Genomic DNA, 27035 nt, shown 5'->3' with positions numbered 1-27035 from the left:
AACAGGACCCCTGTCCTACAGAGTAAGGGTGGAGGGGGGTCTCCTGTGGAAGAGGCACCTGGACCAGCTGAGGAAAAGGGCTCCTGAAAGGGTGGTAGAGGACACACTGGGGGCTGAGGAGGAAGAGCCAACACAAGAGTCAACACAAACACATTCACCTAGGAGGGTGGCTGGAGAGGCCCAGTGGCAACCTCTGCACAGGCAGGAGACTGACAGAGGAATCAGGCAGTCACCAGAACTCAGCAAATCACACACACAGACACACAACAACCTTCCACAACAGGAGCAACGAGAAGGAGAACATAGTCATATCACCACACCACCTGGAGAACTAGTACCAAGGTCAAGCAGGCCACACAAGGCGCCAAGCTACCTCGCAGATTATGTGCGTTCGTAGGGGGGTGGCAGAACAATCAAGTTGTATCAGTTGTAACCATGTGTATGTAAATATGTACAGTGTAAATAAGTGTATATAGTATGGAGATGGTTTGACAGAGGAAAGTCCTCACTATGGGGGAAGGGGTGTAGTGTATGCTGCTAAGCATACACAGGAAATACCAGCACAGCAGGGGGCTGGACAGCTCCAGGCTATAACTGCTTAGGCGGGAAAGCCTGAATAGAGTGAGTCATTGACAGCCCCAGGCATGGTCAGCTCTGGCGGGAAGCCAGGGTTTAAACCTATTGGCCACCTGCACTGGCGGGAAGCCCAGGTTCAAATCTATTGGTCACCATTCACCTGGGCAGGTATAAGAAACGCCAGGTAAACCCCTTTGTCCCCAGCTTCATCCCTGATCCAAATAAAGAAGTACTACCCAGCTCAAGTGTCCGTCTCTCTCTGTGCGACCACGCGACATTGCAAATCCCAAGAAAAAAAGAAAAATTCCAACAACAATCAGTAGGTGCAGGAAGCACACCCACAGACAGGCATAAAAGCCTTAAATGTTTATATACAAATGCTCAAAGCTTGGGGAACGAACAGGACAAACTAGAAGCAATAGTACACGAGGAAGGGTATGACATAGTTGGCATTACAGAAACCTGGTGGGATGAAACCCATGAATGGAATGGACTGATGGATGGATACAAATTGTTCAAAAGAAACAGGTCTACAAAAAGAGGAGGGGGAGTTGAATTATATGTAAGAGAACACTACATATCTACAGAAATGCACATGATCAAAGATAAAATCTTTCTGGAATGTATATGAGTCAATATAAAAGAGAAAAAAAGTGACATTGTCATAGGTGTATATTACAGGCCACCCAACCAATCAGAAGAAATAGATGAACTCTTTGCCAGCCAGTTAACAAATGTATGTAGGAAGCATACCATAGTAGTAATGGGCAGGGCTTTTTTTCTCATAGAATGCTCAGAACGGAGTTCCGGCACCTTTTTTGGATGGAACCTTGTAAGGTAGGCAAGGCAGGTTGTATGACGTGTGTGAGTTCCGGCACCTTTTTCTTTTACAAAAAAAGCACTGGTAATGGGAGACTTCAACTATCCAGATAGCAACTGGGAGACAAACTCTACAGCAAGCAGGAGATTAAACAGATTCCTAACCAACCTAGCCAACAGCTTTGTCACCCAAAAGGTGGAGGTGGGAATTAGACATAAACCCATACTGGACTTAATTTTTACTAATAGAAAAGAAGTGATAGAGGGAGTTGAAGTTGCTGGAACCTTGGGTGAAAGTGACCACATCATACTGGAATTTAATATAATGCAAACACCAGCAATAGAAAACAATCCAACCACCGTCTTGAACTTCAAAAGAGCTGATTTGATAAATTAGACCACAACTACTCCTTGGTAAGCTAGAAAAAGGTGGAATAGACAACATCACCAACAGATGGATCTGTAGCTGGCTGGCAAACCATCTCAATGAGTAGTGCTCAATGGCACTACGTTCACATGGAGAGAAGTAAGCAGTGGGGTACCACAAAGTTCTGTTTTAGGTCTAGTACTATTCAATATCTTCATAAATGACTTAGATGACGGAATTAAAGGGGAACTCATCAAATTTGCAGATGACACCAAATTGGCATGAGTAGCCAACACCCCAAGAGACAAACTCAGGATCCCAAAAGATTTTGCCAAACTTGAACAATGGGCCCTATCCAACAAAATGCCTTTCAATGCCTTTCAATTTTGGGACCGACTCATGAAGGAGGCCACACCCTTGACCTAGTTTTCTTGTCTGGACGGTGGTTAGATGATCTTGGTGGGGGCTCTCCAATTATTATGCCCCTGTCATGGACCGATCATCATCTCCTGCGACTGGTCTTCCGTTTTGCCACCCCCCGCCGTGGGTGTTTGGAACCAATTAAATGGTACCGCCCCAGACGCTTAATGGATCCCCAGAGGTTCCAGGCGGCGCTGGGGTCCCCACCTGCCTCCCTTGCTCACAGCTCGGCAGATGCCTTAGTGGAAGCCTGGGAAAGGACGGCCACTGAGGCTCTTGACCGAGTTGTACCCCTGCGGCCCCTGACCCGGTGCAGATCCCGCCGAGCTCCATGGTTCTCTGCGGAGCTCCGGGAGATGAAGCGTCGGAGACGGGGCCTAGAGAGCGGTTGGAGGTCCAGCCGATCCGAATCCGACCGATTGCGACTAAGAGCCTACATTAGGTCTTATCTCGCTGCGATAAGGGAGGCGAGGTCTAACCACTTCGCCACCCTTATCGCGTCCGCAGATAATCGCCCGGCCACCCTGTTTAGGGTGACTCGCTCCCTCCTAAATCAGGAGGTGAGGGAGGATCCCTTGCAGGGTCGTGCCGAGGAGTTTAACCAACATCTGTCGGACAAAATCGCTCGGATTCGGACCGGTCTGGACTCTGACTGGGCAGAGTCTGTCGAGCAGGACACGGGCGGTCTTGTCGATATCACCTGGGAGGAGTTTGATTCTGTGACTCCGGAGGAAGTGGACAGGATCATGGGGAGGCTGAGCACCACCACATGTTTATTGGACCCGTGCCCTTCCTGGCTGGTCTATGCAGCCCGGGAGAGGACACGCAGCTGGTTCCAGGCAGTTATATCGGCTTCTCTGAGTGAGGGTATCTTCCCCGCCGTCTTGAAGGAGGCGGTGGTGAGGCCTCTCCTCAAGAAGCCTGCCTTGGACCCAGCTGTATTGAACAACTTTCGTCCTGTCTCCAACCTTCGCTTTCTTGCGAAGGTTGTTGAGAGTGTGGTGGCGCATCAGCTCCCTCTGGTCCTGGATGAAGCGGATTATCTAGACCCGTACCAATCGGGTTTCAGGCCCGGGCACAGCACGGAGACGGCATTGGTCGCGCTGGTGAATGATCTCTGGAGGGCTCGGGACAGGGGGCATTCCTCTGTTCTAGTCCTATTAGACCTCTCGGCGGCTTTCGATACCATCGACCATGGTATCTTGCTGCGGCGTCTCAGGGGACTGGGAGTGGGAGGCACAGTTTTACAGTGGTTCTCCTCCTATCTCCAGGGACGTTCGCAGTCGGTGTTGGCAGGGGGGCAGAGGTCGACCGCGAGGTCTCTCATTTGTGGAGTTCCTCAGGGGTCGGTCCTCTCGCCTCTCCTGTTCAACATCTACATGAAACCGCTGGGTGAGATCATTCGTGGCTTTGGAGTTGGGTATCATCAGTACGCTGATGATACCCAACTTTTCTTTTCGACCCCAAACCACCCCAGTGATGCCCTCAACGTGATGTCCCGTTGCCTGGAGGCGGTTCGGGTCTGGATGGGGAGGAACAGACTTCAACTCAACCCCGACAAGACTGAGTGGCTTTGCATACCTTCATCCCGGGTCTATTCGGACATTCCACCTCTGGCTATGGGGGGTGAACTATTACCCCCCGTAGATAGGGCTCGCAACTTGGGAGTCCTCCTAGATTCACGGCTCACCTTGGAAGACCATATAGGAGCTGTGACTAGGGGGGCCTTCGCCCAGGTTCGCCTGGTGCGCCAGTTGCGGCCCTATCTTAGCCGGGATGATTTGTGCACGGTCACTCATGCGCTCGTGTCCTCTCGTCTGGACTACTGCAACGCTCTCTACATGGGGCTGCCCTTGAGGACCACCCGGAGGCTCCAACTGGTACAGAATGCAGCCGCGAGAGTTGTGTTGGGAGTCTCCCGATACTCCCACGTTACACCTCTGCTCCGTGAGCTGCATTGGTTGCCAGTTGTCTTCCGGGTGAGATTCAAGGTACTGGTAACGGTGTTTAAAGCCCTCCATGGCATGGGGCCGGAGTACCTTAGGGAACATCTGCTGCCGGCATCAAGCTCCCTGCGCCCTGTGCGTTCCCACAGAGAGGGCCTCCTCAGGGTGCCACCGATCAGAGAATGTCGATTGGTGGCCCCCAGGGGGAGATCCTTCTCTGTGGGCGCTCCGGAGCTGTGGAATCAGCTACCGGTAGAGCTCCGGATGGCGCCCGATCTTCGCTCCTTTCGTCGCGATCTCAAGACGTTTTTGTTTGTACAAGCTGGCCTAGCCTGATGGGGATCGGTGGGGTTGTTTTATCTTTGGTCTCTTAATTTTATCTTGGGGTTTTTAGAATTGTACTTCTATTGTTTTAACTAGGGCAACTGTTTAATCTTTTTTTAATGTTTGTATTTGGTATTTTATTCTGCCCTGTGAACCGCCCTGAGTCCTCAGGGAGAAGGGCGGTATATAAATGTTATTAAATTAAATTAAATTAAATGTGGAGAAAAGCAAAGTTTTACATTTAGGCAGGAAAAATCAAAGGCACAAAGACAGACTGGGCGAGACCTGGTTTAAAAACAGCAACTGTGAGAGGGACCTTGGAGTCCTAGTGATCACTTGACCATGAGCCAGCAGAGTGCAGCAGCAGCCAAAAAAGGGAATACAATCCTGGTGTCAACACTGCTAATATCAGATGTTCTTGCTTGACAACAGATAGAAATGCAGCCATTTTTTTATTGCTTTTAGAATTAGTTGATCCTGGGACAGGGAATAGGGATGAGAGTCCAGCTAGTCATAACAATAATAACTTAGCTGTGAGAACCCAAGGACATTGGGCCTAGAGCTGATAGTGTTTTGGCGGGCTGAAGGGCTAGGGAGAAAGCCCGCACTTCAAGCTAATTGGGGAATGTAATTTATGACTGTTTATTGGAGGAGGGAATTGCACTTTGCACTACAGCTGCCACCTTCCTTTGAACTGGAACTGCAAGCCCAGGAGGACCCCCAGATTGTGCACCACCCCTGAAAGGGGAGTGCAATCCCATCCAAGATCAAAGATGGAATATCCTCAGATCTGAGTGGCCCAAACCCCAAAGCCATTTGGCCTTGGGCTGGAGATGGTTCTTCCCCATCCAAGCCCGTACAGCAATCTGTCCAGGGTGGAGATACTCACAAGGTCCAATTCCATAGAAGATGACAAAGAGGAAGATGAAAATGACACTCAAGTTGTGCATCCAGAAGAAGCGATGCTAGAATGAAAAAAGGCTCCTTTAAACGTAACAGCAACCACACACTGATTCCTAAGGCAATTGGAGATTTGAGGTGTCAAATTGAGTTAAGGGGACATTTGGCCCTCCTGATCTAGAACGGGGTCCAGAAATATGCCCACAAAGCATATCTGAATGGTCTTCATTTTGGCATCCATCCCATTTTTATTTTGCTATACCTCACCATTGCCAGAAGCAGATACTTCTGCTTTTGTCAGAAAAAAACTAAAATATCTCCCTTACTTGGAATGAAAGGGTTACTGTAAGTGCAGCCAGCACCAGCAGCATTGCAGCATATCCTCCCCATAGTAGAATTTTCCGCCCAAAACTCTCAATCAGAGAACTCTGAAAGGCAGGAAAAGGAAATACAGAGAAAATATATTTTTGATGGGCTAATTGTGATAATGCTAACAATTATTTTCCAAAATCTATTAACAGAACAACAGAGTTGGAAGGGACCTTGGAGGTCTTCTAGTCCAGCCCCCTGCTCAAACAGGAGACCCTAGACTTGGGTTGTCAAACTTGCCACATCACATGATGTGTCACAACGTATTGTGAGGTTTTTTCCCATTGCCGGAGCTGGGGTGGGTGCAGCTTCTGCATGATGCATCCACCCCACAGGCCGGCAGTTTGACATCCCTGCCCTGGACCATTTCAGACAAATGGCTGTCCAATCTCTTTAAAAAGTGCATAATTTTTTATTTTTTTATTTTTTTTATTTTAATTCCATTTATATCCCGCCCTTCTCCGAAGACTCAGGGCGGCTTACAAGCTTAGCAGTAGCCTAATGGCAGTAGCATAATGGCACCCTCACAGATGATGCAAATCACATCTGTCTCACAGAAAACCAGCTGTCAGCAAAGACGAATGGGGCCAGCATGACCTACCATCTTCAACCTGACTCTTGAGAAAAAGGAGCACATGGTTCTCCCCACCTTTAATAAGGTTCCCCCTTCTTGCCTGTCCTCTTGAACTTACACACAGGATAGACGAGAGGCACTCGCAGATGCCAACACCCAGTGCAATGTATGGAATGAGGGATTCTTCAAACTGGGCTGTGCGAAAAATTTCAAATGAGTAGAAGTATATCTAGAAAAGAATAAAAAAATGAAAGTATAGGCAGTGTTTTTAGAAGGAAAGAAAAAGGAAAGAAGAAGAAAGGTGTTTTTTTTTAGGAAAGGGGCCTTGGATCCAGTTAATAACACCTCATTTTAAGTAGGGGAGATTAATGTCCAAATCAGCCTGCAGCAAATAAAAAGGCCCAGAAACATTTTTTTTTAAAAAATGGTTCTATGATTTTGCAAACCTGGGTTTTGTGATGGACTGAGCCACAGGTTGCGTTACTCTCTGCCAATAGTGACAGAGGGCTGCAGCCGTTGTGTGGATTTCTTTGAGCAAAGACTCAACTGCATTGATGCCACACAGCTGCAGAGTGCTCATGACAGTGATCATCACATACAGTTGCCAGCGCAGTGATTGGGCCTTTAGCACCTCCAGGACTCGGAGACTTTTCGTGCAAGACATGGCTGCCTTTTCCCTCTTGATGTCCTCAATCTCAGCTTGATGGTCACCCTCACCCCAGAGCTGTTTGATGGCTGTGGAAAGAAAGACACACATGATGGCACCCTCTTGTCCCTTTGCCCACTTGGGTGATCCTAAGTCAATATACACTTCAGGAGATTGATTTATGGATAAGAAATCCATGAATCTGTTATGGAGATGGGGGAAAGTTATGAGTTAATATTTATGTATTATTGATAAGCTATTGCCAGCTGTACTAAATACACAAAATCAGAATACAATACTGTAATAAATTCTTACAATACTGTAAAAACAGTAAAAGAAAAGATTATGAAATATATTTATTTATTTTATTAAATTTATATGCTGCCCTTCTCCCTAAGGACTCAGGGCGGCGCACAACAATAAAAATTAAAAACATAAAATAGAAAATTTAAAAAAGAATTAAACAATAAATACAATAATTATATGACAATTTTAAAACCAGTAAAAAGCTAATTAAAACTGTAGTCAGTCCAGGCCTGCTTGTTGGAACAACCACGTCTTCAGGTCACAGCGGAAGGACTGAAGGTCAGGGGCTGTCTGCAGCTCTGGGGGCAGTTCATTCCAGAGGGTCGGCGCACCCACAGAGAAGGCTCTCCCCTGGGGGTCACCAGCCAGCATTGTCTGGCCGACAGCACCCTGAGGAGGCTGACTCTGGGAGCGAACCGGGTGATGGGAGGTTGACAATGGCAGCAAGTGGTCTTGCAAGTACCCCGGGCCTAAGCCATGTAGGGCTTTAAAGGTTATAACCAGCACCTTGAATCGTACCCGGGGGGCAACCTGAAGCCAATGCAGCTCGCACAGGAGTGGTGTAACATGGGAGTACCGAGATACTCCCATAAACACCCACGCGGCTGCATTCTGCACCAGTTGAAGCCTCCGGGTGCTCTTCAAGGGCAGCCCCATGTAAAGAGCATTGCAGTAATCCAAATGAGAAGTGACGAGGGCACGGGTAACCGTGCATCTCGGTCCAAAAAGGGGCTGTTTCTGAATTGATTAATTAAACAGCCTCTGAAGTGAATCTTTGCCACTAGGATCCTTTGAGAAGTTTCCTAGTAGAGACAGGATGTTATTGTTGGAGCTGATGACTGGTTGAAGGATTTACAAGAACAATGGTGTAAGGATCCTTATACTTAAGTCTGCATAACATCTGAATGTTATTTTAGAACAGCATCTACCTTGTTTTCTAAATTTCCAGCAAGATAATTGGGTAGATCATTTGCAAATTGCAGAATATGCATACAACAGTGCTTATCAGACAACAATTCATACTGTATGTCTCTTTTCCCTAAGTATGGTGCCTTGATTCTCATTTGCACAAGACCCTTCTTTAAATTCAGCAGTGGACAACCTTTGACAATTAAATTAGTTAAAAACAGATCATGCCAAACCGATCTTATATCATTCTTTAACAAAGTGACTAAACCAGTAGACCAAAGAAACACATTGGATGTAGTATACTTAGATTTCAGTAAGGCATTTGACAAAGTAGACTACAACCTACTAATTGACAAGCTAGGAAAAGGTGGAATAGACAACAGCACCACCAGATGGATCTGTAGCTGGCTGACAAACTGCACTCACCGAGTAGTCCTCAACGGCACTACATGCACATGGAGAGAGGTAAGCAGTGGGGTACCACAAGGATCTGTCTTAGGCCCAGGACTCTTCAATATCTTCATAAAAGACTTAGATGAGGGAATTGAAGGGGAACTTATCAAATTTGCAGATGACACCAAACTGACAGGAGTAGCCAACACCCCAGAAAGCAAACTCAGGATCCAAAAAGATCTCGACAAACTTGAACAATGGGCCCTATCCAACAAAATGAGTTTCAATGTGGAGAAAAGCAAAGTCCTACACTTAGGCAGGAAAAACCAAAAGCACAAATACAGATTGGGCAAGACCTGGCTTAAAAACAGTAACTGTGAGAGGGACCTTGGAGTCCTAGTGGACGATCACTTGACTATGAGCCAGCAGTGTGCAGCAGCAACCAAAAAAGCCAATAAAATCCTGGGTTGTATAAACAGAGGCATAGAATCAAGATCATGTGAAGTAGACCACACCTGGAATACTGCAGCCAATTTTGATCACCATATCACACAAAAAAGTTGAGTTTGGAAAAAATTCAGAGAAGAGCAACTAAGGTGATCAAAGGCCTGGAGTCTGAAACATATGAAGAACAGCTGCAGGACTTGAGTTTGGCTAGTCTAAGTAAAAGAAGAAACAGGGGCAACATGATAGCAGTATTCCAGTATTTGAGAGGCTGCCACAAAGAAGAGGGGGTCAAATTATTCCATAAAGCACCGGAGTGCAGGAGAGGAAACAATAGTTGGAAACTGATCAAAGAGAGAAGCAACCTGGATTTAAGAGGAAAGTTCCTAACAGTGCGGACAATTAACCAGTGGAACAGCTGGCCTCCAGAAATCATGGGTGCTCCATCACTGGAGATCTTTAAGAAGAGACTAGACAATCACTTGTCTGATATGGTGTAGGTTCTCCTGCTTACGTGGGGGGGGGTTGGACTAGAAGACCTCCAAGGTCCCTTCCACCACTATTCTAGTGGTGATTTAGCAAGTCTTGCAAGATCAATGTAACAGACAAAGGATTTGCAGACAAGCATCCTCAACCTGATCCCAGTTTACAAATGGGTTTATTAAGTTTGGACTTCTACTCAACATGCTTCCTTCTTCCAAAAAATTAGATGACAAATTTATTATTCCATTTCCTATTGAAGCTGTTATTAATCTTGTGTACCAAGTCAAGCTACTTGACTCTATCAAGGTGTGTTTCATATTTCACTGTTCCCTTCTGCTTCCCTTCCTTTCATTCTTCCATTTCACTTCTGCTCCCATTTCAGTTAATGACAAACCTGAATGTGAAGTTGATTCCATCCTGGACTCTCAGTTGAATTGCACTCAAGAAGAAACTGGTAATGAGTGCAGTCTTTGTAGCCATGGTATTGTCCAATATGCGCAAGTGCTGGATTTGTCATCAGCTGCTTGGTCTTACCTACTTTCTTGGTTTCATTGCTTTTTAATGCTTCTTCCTTTATTAGGTCATTTCATGTATTTTTGGCTATCGAGTATTTTTGCCTTCACAATAAAGAGGGGGTCAATCTATTTTCCAAAGCCCTGAGAGGCAGGACACCAAGTAACAGATGGGAATTTATCAAGGAGAGATCCAGCCTAGAACTTTCCTGACAGTGAGAACAATTAACCAGTGAATGGCTTCCTTCCAGAAGTTGTGGATGTGCTCTCACTGGAGGTTTTAAGAAGAGATTGGACAACCATTTGTTCAGAACAGTATACGGTCTCCTGCTTGTGCAGGAGATCTCCAAAATCTCTTCCAACTCTGTTATTATGTATTCTGTATCAAGGTCACTACCTGACTCTAGTGCCTGGTTGATGGTTGATTTGCCAAGCATTTGATCTAGTGCTTCTAGTTCACTTTGTATCCAGTATACAATTACTGCAAAGGATTGAAGAAGTGGGCTAATCCAAGTGTTGATGGTTTTAATAGTAGTTCCGCCATTAAGCATCGATTTCAAGACTTTCCTTATGCTTTCTGTATATTCTTTGGTTATGCTGTATTGACCTCCAAGTGTCTAATGCTATCTGATTGTTGGAGACCCAGATGTTTATAAATATCCTCTGTGGCAAGACTTAGTTGGTTTTCAACTGGCATTTTAATTCCATCACTTTTTAACCAATTTTCAGTTCAGGAGATGGCATGGCAATGGAAAAACATAAATCTCTCAGGTTTAATTGGCAGCTCTCCCAGATATCATGGAGGACAGGTAGATGTTTCCTTCCCACTTCCTCTCTTTGTAAGAGCAGATCCCCAGCCTCTCTCTCCCCAGCTGCATTATTGGTCCCGTTTGCCTCCAAGGCAGAGGACTGCTTGATCTGACAGTCTTCCAAGTATAGCAGTATATCCCTGCCCTGTTCTCTTTTGGGCTGGAGAAGGAGGATCCTACCTTTCAGGAAAGCCTCTTCATTGCCTTTCTGTATCAGAAGGTACGGTGGGGAGTCAGGAAAGCATGGGAGCATCACCAACTGGATTGTGGCTGTGAGCCCACTAAAAGCCAACAGCAGGGGCCACAAGGACTCGGAGCCCAAAATTTCCCTGCAGAAAAAGGAAGAACATAAGGGAAGGCTTTGGTTTTTCTCCACCAGACCTTATTTGCTCACTACTTTATTCACCACACTCTGCAAATCTCTTGGCATGAATAATGGACTCCCCCTGCGGATTTTACTTTGCTACTCATTGATGACTACAGGAACCGGTGCTCATCTCCATTTCAAGGCCATTGAGCCAGCGCTGTCCAAAGACGTTTCACAGTTATGTTGCCAACATGACATCACAGAGTACTGCTATCTTCCCACCAAAGCAGAACCTATTTATTCATCCTATGACATGGAGCTTGGGGTCTTGATTCTGGGCTGACAGCTTTCCAGCCAACAAGCCCTGTGTCTTGACCACTGAGCCAATGAGCCACCCAGCATGGGGGCGGGGATTATGCAATCTTCTTCCCTCCACTAAGCAAAGATGGAAGAAAATTCCTCCTCCAAGACTCTTGAGATTGAATGGTATTTAAAATTTAAATTTAAACTAAAATAGATAATACAGATTTGTTTAAACAGCGAATAATCTGTGTAATTATCAGACAACGTGAAGGTAATATTTTTATTATGTGATTTTAAAAAGTGGGAATTTGAGGTTTTCCACTGGGAAGTCACTCTTATTGTAAGCAATGCAAGACCACACTGTGTGGCCTATTTGAAATTCTGTGGAATGAAATTGCATCCAAGAAGGTGAGAAACTTGAGATTCTACAATTTATGTTCCTGAGTTTACCATAACATTTTCAAAATATTTTTGCCTCATCTGTATCTAGATCATTTATTTTTAGAGGAAAAAAGAGATGGCTGATCAGATTTCAATTGTACAACAATTATCAAGATAATGAATAATCCAGTTCATGTCATAATATTTTCACATCTTCAGGTTCAATGCTCCAGTTCAATTGTGAAATTGAAGCTTAAATTAAGTGTTTCCTTCAAACATCTGGTGATTTAAATGGCTTTCACTGAGTGTGTTTTGGAAAAATTACTTACCCAAGACCAATGATTTGTCCTGCAACTTTGCCGAGTGTCAGAAAAACGGCAACTGTGGCATTTGTAAATCCCCGCAACTTCTTTGGCGAAATCTCTCCCACATATTGAGGATGTATATTAAAAGAAAACCCTTCAGAAAGGAAAAGGGTGGCAAAGAAGAGTATTGAAGAATTGGCCAGCATGTCACCTAAGAGGTCATGTCATTAAAACCATCTTACTGTACATTGCAGAGAGGCATTACTGAGTTATGGGCAATGGAGTGAGAAGGATTACAATGACACCAAGTGAATCAGAAGGGAAGAGAGAGAGAGGGGGAGAGGCCTGTGTCAAGAAGGACTCTGAGTTAACCACTCTTGAATCAGCCTCTCCTCTAAAACATTGGATCACAGCAGAATTTTGCCCATATGCCAACCCTATATAGCTACCAATGCCAATCCCATATAGAAGGCGTCCAAGGAGAATCATCTCAAAAGATTTGGCCATCTTGCTGAACCCCATGAACAGGGCAGCAGTCAGCATGATCAGGTTGGTGAACATCTGGCACTTCTTCCTGCAACAGGGGGGGGCATGAGAGATAGGCATTTTCAGTGGTTTCCCAGCAAAGCACAACTCTATCAGCAGCACACATTAAATTGTTTTCGGTTTCTATTGAAATATGAACTTTTATAATTTGCAGAGCAATTCATCAGGGCAGCACATTGTATCCATGCAAGGGGATTGTATCCATGCACTCCCAAATGAAGGAGGAGAATGCTAACCACCAGCAAAGAAAAAACAGTGCTATTCAAATTCTGTTTGGATTTAGTCTTCAGGAATGATCGAAACCAAGTCTTTCCCGGGGAAACTGTTGAAGAGCAGGATGGAGGGGCAAGATGGAAGCATAACTGATGTCACCATATACAGGTAGTCTTTGGTTAATGACTGTAATTGGGACTCGATTTTCCATCACTGAGCAATGTAGTCATAAAATGCGGTGGCAATCATTACCATTATTAAGTGAGGATCGAGTCGTTAAGTGAGGATCTCCTGACAACTTCCTGCTGGCTTGCAACAAGCGAGGTCAGTGGGGAGCTGGCAGGAAGAGGCAGATCCCAGGTAGCTCACAAGCAGATGGGCGGAGGTAGGAGGCTGCTGCATGATTCACTAAACAACAACAGGAGGGGGTGTGAGGGCTGGCAAGGAGTAATCTGAGTGGGTTGAGGCTTGGGGTGGCTGCTGCAGGGTACAGGAGGGTGCTTGAGGAGAGGCCAGTGAGGAGGGGCAGCCTGAGTGCTGCTGGGGCTGTGGGAGGCTGCTGCGGAGGGAACTTACTTGAGTGACTTGTGAAATATGAGTGCTGGGGGCTGTAACTGTCTAAGTACGAGTTGGTTGCCAAGCACCCTGTGTGACTGCTGGGGAGGCCAGAATTTTGAGGACCCCTTGTAAGTACCACTCATGCAGCAGCATCGTAACTTTGGTGGATGAATAAGTGGTTGTTTATCAAGAACTACACATAAGGAGGGTTCAGATGCAGAGTCTTTGACTGAAAACAACAAATGAGCCCCAAATCCCCATTATTAAGCAAGGTACTCACTCAGTGAGTCGCGCCTCATTTTACAACCTTTTTCTGCCATAGTTGTTTAGTGAATCATGCAGTCATTAAGCAAATCTGGCTTCCCCCATTGACTTTCCTTTTTGGAAGGAAAGGTTGCAAATGGTGGTCACATGACCCTGGGACAGTGCAGATACAGGACTATCTGTAATCTCAGGTTTACAGAAGGACAAGAAAGAAAATTGAGAGATTGAAGGCCCTGGAAATATTTAACGTCAAGGAAGGAGTATCGCAGGGCAGTACTGTGACCACCATCTTGACTTTTAGTTTTACCATGCCGTGTGAACACCCTGAGTAGGGTGCCAAATGGCTACAACCAATGTACAGTTTCAAACATTTTGAATACTTAGTACTTGGAGATAAGAAGTAAGGGCCACATTATAGACAGATCTAACTAGAGAAGAAGTTACTTTCTATATTTTGTGGTGAGGTATCCACAACAGACACTCCCTACGAGTCCTCCAATCCCGTAACTGGATACTATGAAGGACCACAACAAGATAACATTCTCTTGAGGCAGTGGTGAGCCATGTCGTTCCAGCCAGGTCTCATTAATGAATTTTTTAATATGCTGTGGATAAAGAAAATGCATTCATTTTACAGTTAATGAGTTTCTTCACTTTTTCACATGAGTTTACCTCTCAGCCACCCCAGCACAAAGCCCCAGCCACCCCACCGCTCTGGGCACCCCAGGTCCCGGAACTCCTGGATGAGCAGCCTTCTCTGCCCCTGGCTGAAGCACCAATGTTTGGACTGAAGAAAAAGCCCATAGAAAGGAAGGGGCACTATCACTTACCTTGGAAGGATAGTTTATAACAGAAATGTGAAACCCATAAGGGAAGCTGCCCCCTATTCCCAGCACGAGGATCATTTGGAATAGTCCCCGGTATTGAATCTGGAAAGAGAAAACACATTAAGGGAACACCAGTTTCCTACTAAAGCTGCATCCCCTCAAGAGAGGGGAAAGACATCCATGAGGCTGGATTGCAGCCTAGAATAATGTGTAGCTTCTCTGATCAACTCTTCCTTTAGGGGGTCCCCAGGGGAAGGTGCCAAGTCTGGCTGCCTTCCCCCCCACAAATCAGACTGAATCTCTTTACAACCTCTGTCCAGCTGGAGAGTTCTCAGGCCTTCCACCAATGAAATCTCCCCTCTGGAACAAAGAGAAAAGTGTTCTGGGATCTTCCCGCTGGGAGCTCAGAAATACAGAACTGAACTTCCACGTGCCAATGTCAAAGTTCCAGCTGAAAATCCCAACAAACCACCAGAGACATTGCGATCTCTAATGTAAACTTTATTAGGCATATCACACCTGCAAATTAAAAAGAATACCAGCTCTGGCAATATGGTGGGAAGCAGATAATTAAAAGAGTAAAACTTTCCCTCCATCTCTGACAGTTCAGGTCACATCGTCCAATTAATCTTCCAGCAATTGTTATGGGAAGAAACTTCGATTCGCCAAAACATTTCCTCAGTGGCTTCGGCTCTCATGCTGATAGGGAGTACCTGTGAATCCCAAGCTCTTCCCTCTCCCCCCTTAACTGCAGGCAAGCTAGAAGCACAATGGCAGTCTTAAACAGTAAATTTTGTAGCTTGACAGGCTGGCCCCCTAGAAAGGAGGGTGAACCTGGAAAACAAAAAGGAATACACATCATTGCTTATTAATCCTTCCTTTGTACTGGTCCCGGCTTCTGGGGATACTTAGTGTTGTGTAAATAGTTATTGGTATTTGACAGCTCGGCACCTGGCAACAGCAGGTGGCATCAGCATACGCTCTGATTGGCCGGCCAGCTTTTGGCAGGACATTCCAACGCAAACGATTGGTTAAGAGCTCGCCGGCCAGAGTATTTAAAGGGCTAAAAGGGGCTGTGGGGTCGCAAGCTGACATTGTCTAGCCGACGGTACCCTGAGGAGGCCCTCTCTGTGAGCGTACAGGGCGATGGGAAGTCGTTCACGGCAGCAGATGGTCCTGCAAGTATCCCGGGCCTAAGCCATGTAGGGCTTTAAAGGTAAGTACCAGCACCTTAAATCTCACCCGGAGGACAACCGGTAACCAATGCAGCTCACGCAGGAGGGGTGTAATATCAGGGTGCTCCCATTACTACCCGTGCAGCTGTACTCTGCACCAGCTGAAGCCTCCGGGTGGTCTTCAAGGGCAGCCCCATGTAGAGAGCATTGCAGTAGTCTATACGGGAGGTAACGAGTGCGTGGGTGACTGTACGTAGGGCATCTCGGTCCAGAAAGGGGCACAACTGGTGTACCAGGCGAATCTGGGCAAATGCCCCCCTAGCCACGACTCCAATATGATCTTCAAAACTGAGTCGTGAATCCAGGAGGACGCCTAGATTGCGTGCTCTATCAACAGGAGGTAAGATCTCTCCTCCTATAACCAAAGATGGAACCTCTTGGACTAAACAAGAAGTCGTTACGTAAAGCCACTCAGTCTTGGCCGGGTTGAGCCGGAGCCTGTTCTTTCCCATCCAAATCTGTACCGCTTCCAGGCAACGGGACATCACATTGAGGGCATCACTGGGTTGGTTCGGGGTGGAGATGAAAAGCTGGGTATCATCAGCATATTGATGATACTTCACCCCGAAGCCACGGATGATCTCTCCCAGCGGCTTCATATATAGATGTTGAACAGGAGGGGCGAGAGCACCGACCCCTGAGGCACCCCACAACTAAGGGGCCCAGGGGTTGACCTCTGCCCCCCTGCCAACACCGTCTGTGAACGGCCCGAGAGGTAGGAGGAGAACCATCGCAGAACGGTGCCTCCCACTCCCAACTCCTCAAGACGATGCAGCAAGATACCGTGGTCGATGGTATCAAAAGCTGCTGAGAGATCTAATAGGACCAGGACAAGATATAATGCAAGATATACGTGAAAGAGGTGGTCTTAAAATGCTTAATCTTACATTATATTATGAGGCTGCTGCTTTATCATCAATAAGTGATTGGTTCAATTTAACACAAGGGAGATTATTAAATCTTGAGGGTTATGATTTGTTATTTGGTTGGCATGCATATTTATTGTATGACAAGAAGGTGGATAATGTGTTTAAGATACATATATTAAAGTATGCTCTGCTGCGAGTATGGAAAAAATATAGACATAAGTTAAATTACAAAATACCAATTTGGGCAATACCTAAACATGCAATAGAAAATATACATGTTGGATTTAAACATGATGAGATTACATATAAAGAAATTTTAAGGATAGAAAGGAATGTATGGCAATTAAAGCCATATAATATTTTAAAAGAAGAAAAGATTGTGCAAACTTGGTTTCAGTATGGGCAGTTACAAGCAAGATGGAAAGAAGATCAGAAAGTTGGTATTTCAATAACTGATGGAAATTTGGTAAAACAAATTAGAGATCAAGGTCAAGCACATATAAGAAGGATATATAATGCACTGATAGAAATTGACTCAGAAACGGAACTTGTTAAAGATTGTATGATAAAGTGGGCCCAGAACTTCCAGGAGGTTATAACAATGGATACTTGGGAAAAGATTTGGGTTAGTAATGTAAAATTTACACAGGCCCAAAATTTAAGAGAGAATTTTTATAATATGTTTTATAGGTGGCACTTAGACCCTAAAAAATTAGCAAGTATGTATCCGAACTGCTAGCAGTGGCGTAGCGTGGGTTGCCAGCACCCGGGGCAATTTGCGCCCCCTAACCCGGTGACGTCATGGCACCGCCGAAAAGACGCGCCCCGCAGCGGCGTAGACTTTCCAAGAAGAGTCGCGCGCATGTGGGATGCTTCCGGGTCCCTCTCGAGGGCAGCTGGGCGGGGCTCCGACCTGCAAGAGCCGCTGCATTCAAGCTCGCACGTGAGCCCCGCTAAATAAAGCCACGCATGCGCACAAAGCTAGGCCAGCCGGCCGGCGGGTCCGTCTTCGCTCGGCCAAGCCTGCCGGGGCGCCTGCGGGGCGCTTGCGGTTGGCCTGAGCCTGGGCGGAGAGTTGGGCGCTTCTATTTATTTTATTCAGTTTATGTGGCCGCCCATCTCACCTGCCGGACTCGTTTCGCTTTGCAAGAAAGAGCAGCTCGAGAGCGGAGCCAAGCCGACTCTGTGCAGCCCTTGGGGCTCCCTGAGCAGCTCAGTGCGAGCGCGCCCCCCCAGATGTTGCGCCCGGTGCGGCCGGCCCCCCCTGCACCCCCCACGCTACGCCACTGACTGCTAGCCCAAATGTTGGAGGTGTGGTTGTGAGGATGCAACGTACTTTCACATATGGTGGACTTGTAAAAAAGTCAAAGCTTTTTGGATTAAAATTTGGTGGAACATGCAAAAGATATTTTAAGAAAAAGATAAGGTTTTCTCCGCAGTTGTTTTTGTTGGGTATTATTACAGATTTTACTGTTATAGATACTAAATTGATGTTGAATTTAATTACGGCAGCAAGACTTCTAGTAGGGCAATATTGGAAGAAGGAGGAACTGCCTACTATAGAAGAGTGGACTTTGAAAGTTTCTAACTTGGCGGAAATGTCAAAGATTTCAGCATATTTGAAAGAACAATCGCCTGATAGCTCGAATTGGGGTCCCAGTTTGTTTTTTACTATTGTTTTTTCACTATTGTTCATTCTGTATACCTACCTTATTCTGTACACCGCCCCGAGTCCCTCGGGAGAAGGGCGGTTTATAAAAACAAATAAATAAATAAATAAACACAAATATATTGTGGAATGGAGAAGATGGATTGAATATATTCAGAATAAATATGGGACTAAGAAGTTTCATTTAGCATTTGAATAAGTAGTGGTATACGATGTATTATTAGTTATTAGTTATTTGTTAGTAATATAGTTACCATATTTTCTGGCGTATAAGACGACTGGGCATATAAGACGACCCCCTACATTTCCTGTTAAATTATAGGGTTTGGGCTATACTCACCGTATAAATAAAAATTAAAAAACATCAGATTTGATTTTAATATGGTAATTTTAATTCAAATGCTTATGACATGCAGGTACTTAGTAGGAAAACTGTAACTTATAAACATAAGGCTGTTTGTCATCAAACATGTAAACATAAAACAGTGCAAGTGGATTAAACTTAATAATAATAATAATAATAATAATAATAATAATAATAATAATAATAATAATAATAATAATAATAATAATAATAATAATAATAATAATAATAAGTTGGAAGGGATCTTGGAGGTCATCTAGTCCAACCCCCTGCTCAGGCAGGACATTTCAGACAAATGGCTATCCAGTCTTTTCTTAAAAACTTCCAGTGTTGGAGCATTCACCACTTCTGGAGGCAGGTTGTTCCACTGGTTAATTGTTCTAACAGTCAGGAAGTTTCTCCTTAGTTCCAGGTTGCTTCTCTCCTTGACTAGTTCCCATCCATTGCTTCTTGTCCTGCTTTCAGGTGCTTTGGAGAATAGCTTGGCTCCCTCTTCTTTGTGGCAGCCCCTGAGATATTGGATCACTGCTATCATGTCACCCCTCACCCTTCTCTTCGTTAAACTACACATACCCAATTCCAGCAACCGTTCCCTATTTTCCTAATTCACTTTTTCACTTTTCCTAATTCACTCTAAAGCTTTCCCTGCATAGAGTCTTAAGTAACACCAGCTGCCTGCAATTAGTGCAGGTTCGCATCCCACCAGGCTCAAGGTTGACTCAGCCTTCCATCCTTCCGAGGTAGGTAAAATGAGGACCCAGATTGTTGGGAGCAATAAGCTGACTTTGTAATAATGCTGCTTGGGGTGTGTGTGAAAGCCCTAATAAGCAGGCATATACATAGAATGAAGGCTATTGCTAAGCACATTGATTTGTGCTTTAAATTGTAAGCTGCCCTGAGTCTTCGGAGAAGGGTGGGATAAAAATGGGATTAAAAAAAAAAGACCAAATGGGAGATCCACTACAGGTTTTCCAGCCAGCCCACCCAGTTCCTGAGTCAAATGTGTCCTTAGAGCTAAGCCGCTGCTCTGGCTGTGGCATTCCCCACCTGCCTTTCAAGTTGGGATAGACTACAGCTGCTCTTCAACTTTAGAAGGAAAGACGCCCAGACCCCAGCCTGTAAAAAAATCACAGACTGCAGCTTCTTCTCCAATTGGTCCTGCTTTCCATGCGCAGACTAAATGGGAGATTCGCTCCAGGTTTTCCAGCCAGCCCTGTCCCTAAAGTTTCAGCACCCGGTGTATAAGATGACCCCTGACTTTTGAGAAGATTTTCATGGGTTAAAAAGCCGTCTTATACGCCGGAAAATACGGTATGTTTATGGAGAGTTAAAGTGCGATAGAATTTAATGTTTTATTTTTGTTGTTAGCATATTTTAGCTTATGTTTGTAAGTTTATACCCTGTATTCAGCTCTGGGAAGTCGGGGAGGGGGGAGGGTAGGGTAGGGGAGAGTTGGGGGGAGGGGAGGGGGAAGGAGGGGTTTTTTATTTAAAAAATGTACTGTAAAACTTTTCAATAAAAAAAAGCTGAAAGGAACTATGCCCAGATTGATAACGAGGCATTGGCCCTCGTTGCAGGCGTAAAAAAGTTCCATGACTACCTCTATGGTAGGGAATTCACCATCTTTACGGATCACAAGCCCCTGTTAGGCTTATTTACAACTGACAAAGCAACCCCACAAATCCTGTCTCCCAGGATTTTAAGGTGGTCCGTGTTCCTTTCTGCATATACATACAAATTGGTGTACAAACCGGGGAAGGAGATGGGCCACGCAGATGGTCTAAGTAGGTTGCCCCTAGCAGTGAGTGAGCCAGACCCTGCCCCAGCTAGTAATATTTTAGTTATCCAGGAACTTCCTGAGGGCCCTCTCCAAGCTAAAGACATAGCAGTCAGTACTGCTGCTGATAAAATCCTATGCAGGGTGTTAACTTGGGTAGCCTCTGGATGGCAGGAAAAGAGCCCAGGGAATGAGTTCCAGGCATATTTTACTAGGAGGCACGAACTGTCTTCCCATAAAGGCTGTCTGTTATGGGGTAGCAGGGTCGTGATTCCAGACAAATTGAGAAACAGAGTCCTGGAAGCCCTACACGAAGGGCACCCGGGCATTGTAAGGATGAAAGCATTGGCACATAGCTATTTGTGGTGGCCAGGCCTCGACAAAGCAATAGAGGAACAGGTAGCAGGCTGCTACCAGTGCCAGAAATCCCGGTCAGAACAGCCTCGCTCCCCAGTTCATAAATGGGAGCCAACACACACACCTAGGTCAAGAATCCACATAGACTACACAGGCCCCTTCCAGGGTCAGCTCTTTTTAGTGGTTGTGGACAGTTATTCTAAATGGTTGGAGGTGGTTCCAGTGACAAGCATGACTACTGCCAAAACTGTGCAGGTGCTTAGGGGGCTCGTTGCTATGCATGGTCTGCCGGATGTGATTGTATCTGACAATGGCCCACAATTTAAATCTGCTGATTTCCAGGCTTTCATCAGGACCAACTTGATTAGGCACATCACGTCCACCCCCTTCCACCCGGCGACTAATGGCCTTGCTGAACGAATGATAAGAACGACTAAAGACGCCTTGAGACGCATCATCTCTGGTGATTGGCACCAAAGGTTGGCTCAATTCTTGTTAAGTCAACATTCCACACCGTCAACAGCCTCTGGCAAGAGCCCCGCTGAACTGCGTTGGGGCCAGCATCTCATTACAAAATTGGACAGACTGCACCCTGATCGAGTGGCTGTTGAGGTGGAGTAGCCCACTCCCGTCAGGGAGTTAAACATTGGTGACCAAGTATGGGCCAGGAACTATGCCTCTGGGGACCTCTGGGTGCAAGGGGTGGTAATTGATAAAACAGGACCATTATCTTACATTATAGAGGGGGAAGGGGGCCGCCACTTTAGACGGCACATCGATCAGCTAAGGAAACGGGCCCAAGAAAACCGGCAATTTGAACAGGCCCAAGACCGCCAGTCAGCACCATTCCCCCCAGGCTCACCTACACCTTCAAGGGCCCTGGATGTGTACCTTCCAGCCTCTCAAACACTGGAGTGGCAAGAGACCTTTACAAACACTGAACCAGCTACTATAACATTGGACCAGGGTGGTCAACGTATTGACCCAGCCCTCAAGGACAGTGGGGGAGAAGAAGATCTAGACCTGATACCAGCCAGGGTGGAGCAGCCTATAAGGCATTCTTGCAGGACTCGCAAGGCACCAGCTTATCTGGAAGACTTCATAAGGGCATAAGGTCAAAGTATGGGTGGCAAGCAAGAAAGTACAAGTCAAGTTATGTCAAGTTATTCTGTTTATTGTTATTGTTCTTATATGGGGGGAAGGGGTGTTGTGTACATAGTTATTGGTATTTGACAGCTCGGCGCCTGGCAACAGCAGGTGGCGTCAGCATACGCTCTGATTGGCCGGCCAGCTTTTGGCGGGACATTCCAACGCAAACGATTGGTTAAGAGCTTGCTGGCCAGAGTATTTAAAGGGCTAAAAGGGGCTCCGGGAGAATGAAGTGACTACCACAATAAAGCTGAGTTACTGAACCTCTGGCTGTCATCTGTTCCATCACGGTCCAGCCCATGCTATCTAACACTTAGCATGGAATCATTTTATCAAACAATCCACTCTTATATGCTGGGCTTTTACCCATCTAGCTTCTGACATCAGATAACCCTCCCACTGGATTAAGTACAGTAATTTCTTTGTGGATTCTAGAATCAAGGATTCGCTTAACCTCATAATGCATATCCCCTTCTACCATTATTGAGGCTGGGGCTGCCTCCCCCACTGGTCTCATTGTGGATCCCCTGTATGGCTTCAGCAAACTGCAATGGAATACGGGTGCACTTTTCCCAACAACCTTGGTAGTTTTAGTCTACTGTCACTGGGTTAATGATTTTGTGAAGGGGAATTTCGCCCCTAACGTCTTACAAGTTTGTCTCAACTTAAGATACTTAGTAGACAGGTACACTTTATCTTCTACATTTCCTGAGGAGCCCATTTTTTATCTGCTTTTCCCCCCTGGTTTTCGACTTCCTTATTAAAGCCGTCTTAGCATTGCTCCAGACCCATTGGCATGAACCCACCCAGTCACTTAGGGTGCTTGAGGAGGGGGGCTTCTATGGGCACTTTAGTATTCGCACTTCCACCGCTGTGGCTAACTTAAATGGGGTGAAACCAATGCTGCTGTGTACTGCATTGTTATACACTACCTCTGCAAATGGCAAAAGCTCTGCCCAGTTTGTTTGCTGGTAGTTGACATAGCAACACAGGTAGTGATCCACTATTGCATTAGCTCATTCTGCAGATCCATTCATACTCGGAAAGCAGAACTGAGCCCCTGGGAGGACCCAATCATCCTTACAAACTCCCTCTAGAACTTAGCAGTAAACTGGACCCCACAATCTGAAATGATGTGCTTAGGTGTTCCATGTAGCTGGTAGATGTGTTGCAAAAACATCTTCACTAGCTTCTGGGCCGAAGGGAGTCCAGCACATTTGATGAAGGGGGCTTGCTTGGAAAACAAATCTATCACAGTCCAGATCACCGCGCTTCCCCAACTCTCCGGTAGCTCCACTACAAAATCCCTAGCTATCTCCTCCCAGGATCTGGTCAGATCAGCCACCTGCTGCAACAGTCCCGGACTCTTCCCTGGCAGTCTCTTGCTAGCTGCACAAACAGCACAGCTCCTCACATAACTCTCAATGTCTTTCTTCATTTTTGGCCACTAGAACTGACAATTGGCAAGATGCAGCATCTTCAGGTCTCGTTACTCTCTTGGGATAGATTGCTGCTCCCCCCCACCCGATGCTCCCTTGCTGCATTCAGGGGTTTTTCCTTAACCCCCCTTCCTTCTCAGGCTGCTTTCCCCCCTTGTTTGGAGGACTTGGGCCTGACTTCCTTATAATGATTTGTTCAGAGGCTTTCTCCCAATAGATCTGCCCCTCCCACCCCACTGGCTACAAAGCCAGGTTCAGGATCACATCCTCTGCTATCTTAGAGGCAACCATAAAGCAGATAGTCTCTTGGTGGTCCCCAAATTGTAGTTGCACCGACTCTGTCAAATGGGATGCGGCTTTGCCTTCTATTAGATTGCCATCAAACTGCTTGAACTTCACAGGTTTCCTAAGCTTCCTCACATGTAACCCTAGTGTCGCGCCCCGCAGGGCCGACATTCAGCAGGGGCCTGACGTCCAGCACCGCGCCCATGGGCCCTCTTCGCGGCGGGGCACACAGGCCCCACCCATCTCTCCGCAGACACACCTCCCATGCCACGGATGCCTCCCGTGCTCTCCCGGCTCGCAAGAGACACGGACCGCACCCGTCTCACCACGGGTGCACCTTCCTCGCGGCGGACGGCACCTACGCTCTCCCAACCGGCAAAGCGCCCAAGACGGCGTCCCGGGGCTTCCCGGTCAGCTGTGAGGTGTGCGCATGCTCAGGACAGCTCTTCCGGGCCCCGCCCGGTGCCGGCAGGCTCCGTGGCCTCCTCGTCGGGGGACGGGCTCATTCACGCCGTGTTTCCTGCATCAAGGCCGACGCTGGTGCAGACAGGAGAACACAGTGTCGGCAGGCCTGCTGAGGGGCAGCTGCTGGCTCCCATCCTCCAGAGCGCGTGGCGAGGGACTGTACCCACTGAGCCCACCAGCGTGGCTGGGAATTTGGCGGTACCAGGGTCCGTGGGGGGCGGAGGGGTGTCCGAGGTCCAGGGTCGGGTGGGGGCCGTCCTTGGGTGGGAAATGGTTGTGGTGAATGAAGGTGGTGGGTCACGGGGCTGTGGTCTCAGGCTTGGGTGGGAGCTTACCTGGCGGGCGGAGAGCGCTGGGTGTCAGGGCAAGGGGCAAAAGACACTGACAGGGAAGGGCAGGGTGTAAATAGGGGACGGGCGGATGTGGGCGTATTTGGGTGGAGTATGGGTGTCTGCCTTGGGTGGGTATTTAGCAGTGTTGGTTGCGGGTAGCAGCCAATGCTGACTTCATTTTCCTTTGGACTGCTGTTTGCTTTGCAATAAACTTTTCCTGTGGACTCGGCACTCGTTCCAGCTGCGTTTTTCTTTCCTGCTCTTCCGGACGAGGCTGAGAGTAAGTCAGCGTTTTACCCTCCTTTTGCTGTGTGACCTTTTGGGTGAGTCGGGCATGGCGGAAGGCACGCAAGGGGCCGCTCCAGCAGCTGCTACAGAGGACGCGGCTGGGGCTGCTGCAACGCCTTCTGAAGTGGTGGAAGTGGGGGAGGAGGCGCTTCCAATGGTAAGGCCAAAACAGCGACCTCCTCTGCCAGCGGACTCTGCGGTAGAGCCACAGGAGGCCGGAAGCCGTGACCGCGGAGGGGAGTGGTGGCTGGGCTCTGCCCTGGGGCACAGAGGGCCTGATTGGGGCCAGGAGACCCGGCTGAAGGGGGCTTCGTTGGAATGGAGGGAGCGGTGCCTGATGGAGGACAATGGCGAGGAGTGGCGTTACTCCACTGCCCCAGGCAGACAAACTATGGACGTCCTGCGAGACAGATTTGGGGAGGTTGGCGGCCAGGAGCCGGAACCGGGCTGGAACCGGGCCGGTGGTCTCTCGCTGGGACCCAATCGTGTCGGTCCGTCCCGTCCCATCCCGTTTCCAATTGGCCAGTCCAAGGTTCCAGAGCCTGCCCAGTCTCAGCACGTCACATGAGGGCCCGCCCCCTGCGGCCCCTGTCCGGAGCACCTCAGGACCCTGGTCAGGAGCAGATGGAAGACCTGGCCAGCAGCCAACATGGCTGGTCGGGGGACCTCGGGCCTTGGGGTCACAGGTGGGGCCTTGGGGTCCTGGTGTGGTGTGGGGACCACCACCCCTACCACCACTCCTAAAGCACAAGAAAAGAACTCTGTCATTTGCTCCTACAACCTTATTCTGGAAAGTGGTAAACATCAACTGGGGTGAAGACAAGAGCTTTCTAAATGTTAGAGTGTCCAAAGAAGAATCCCACTTCTGCTAATTCTCTAATTAATGTACATCTTAGTGATGCAACACAGACATAGTGTTCTCAATATGCAAAAAATTATAAACCGATTAGCCTGATTAATGTCAGGGGCAACATCTAGACAATAAATTAGAGGACCAGCTCATTGATAACCATGTGCTTGCAGAGTCCCAGGCAGGGTTACTCCACAGTTGACCATGATTTTATATTGCATCATTTCATAAATAACATGACAATGGAAAACTATTTTCTTTGTGACTAATTCATGCAGCTTTTGATCCTATTAATAGGAACAAGCTGTAGATTAAATTAGATGGTTGAATTTGAAAAAAAAGTAATTGATTTTAATCATGACACTATATACAAATAATCACATTCAGATTAAATTTACCCTTGGGGGATACCTGACAGAGGACTTCAAGATTTCTAATGGGGTAAGAAAAGAGGTGTGCTTGCCCTTCTCCTATTAATGATATTGCGTTGCTTGCCTTTTAATCAAACATGTTAGGATGCTACCAGACTCCTCCTGATTAATTGTGCACATAAGGGATGTTTTAATAGAAACTCTGCATTAAACTAATAAACTAATTTATGTCTTGTCAGACATGTTGTAGGGTCGGATGCTCAGAACACAAAATGCCATAATGTTCCAGCGCAATAAGGAGCTCCATCGCTGAATCCCACTTCTTGTCTTTTAGAGTACTCTCCCTGACATCCCCAGCCTTCTCCCCAGCTCCAGCTGGTGCTCAGCAGCATCCTCTCCCTGTGCTACTTTCACAGCACCCCCACCCCTTTCCGGGAAATTGGGGCCGAGCTTCCAAAAAGTGGCAGGCATTTGGAGAGAGAATGCCTCGCTCAGGTAGCCGAGCATCTCTGGTAATTCCCTTCACAAGTCCTAAGAAAGGTGGGCTATAAACAGAACAAACAAGCAAGGAGAACTCCCAGTGAGGTTTGCCATCCGGAGCTTTTCCTCTCTCCGTGCGTTTGTGTGTGGGGTGTGGGGGGTAAATGATAGGTAGCCCAGTACTCACCAGATCTGAGAGGAAGCTAGCCATCTCTTAGCTAAGGAGTGAACAGGAACTAATTTCCTGTAACTGGAAGGCACATGGGCTGCTTTTCAAAGAGGTCTCTTACTGCAGAAATTAGCAGTTGGCCCCATTTAATTAAAGTTAAACTTTGCCATGCAAGTTTCCAATTAATCTATTAATTTTGCTTTCTCTGCAAAGTTGGAGCTTTGGGGTTAAATAAATAACCCAGCAGTAGATACAATGACCAATTAAAGGATCAGAAACTGCCTAGCTTCTGCTAACACCCACAGACCTGGGAAATATTTGCCCTTTGCTGCCATCAGGTTATATAAATTTCCTCTTGCCTCACTGAGTCCTGAAAACCATGTGTGAGATGGTTATAGATATGAAACTTTCTGCTAGCAGTTGGTTAGAGTAGAC

The 27035-nt window shown here is 46.8% G+C and overlaps 1 protein-coding gene across 1 annotated transcript in view; it reads right to left on the bottom strand.

The window, feature by feature from the left end:
- LOC308674501 (solute carrier family 2, facilitated glucose transporter member 11-like) overlaps positions 1–26642 on the bottom strand; it is a gene marked incomplete at both ends in the record, with an annotated part of 33359 nt that extends 6717 nt beyond the window's left edge. Inside the window, 10 exons of the mRNA XM_081339014.1 lie at positions 5342–5417; positions 5679–5780; positions 6414–6524; positions 6843–7030; positions 10978–11126; positions 12118–12247; positions 12543–12667; positions 14119–14279; positions 14505–14603; positions 26619–26642. Of these exons, the coding sequence (XP_081195140.1) occupies positions 5342–5417; positions 5679–5780; positions 6414–6524; positions 6843–7030; positions 10978–11126; positions 12118–12247; positions 12543–12667; positions 14119–14279; positions 14505–14603; positions 26619–26642 (1165 nt within the window). The remainder of the gene's footprint in view (positions 1–5341; positions 5418–5678; positions 5781–6413; positions 6525–6842; positions 7031–10977; positions 11127–12117; positions 12248–12542; positions 12668–14118; positions 14280–14504; positions 14604–26618) is intronic.
- Positions 26643–27035: the final 393 nt, after the last annotated feature.

The sequence above is a fragment of the Vipera berus genome (genome assembly GCF_964194415.1).
Source record: "Vipera berus genome assembly, chromosome: 14".
NCBI lineage: Eukaryota > Metazoa > Chordata > Lepidosauria > Squamata > Viperidae > Vipera > Vipera berus.
Note: the sequence above shows the minus strand (reverse complement) of the source record. Positions and strands in the feature narration are given on the sequence as shown.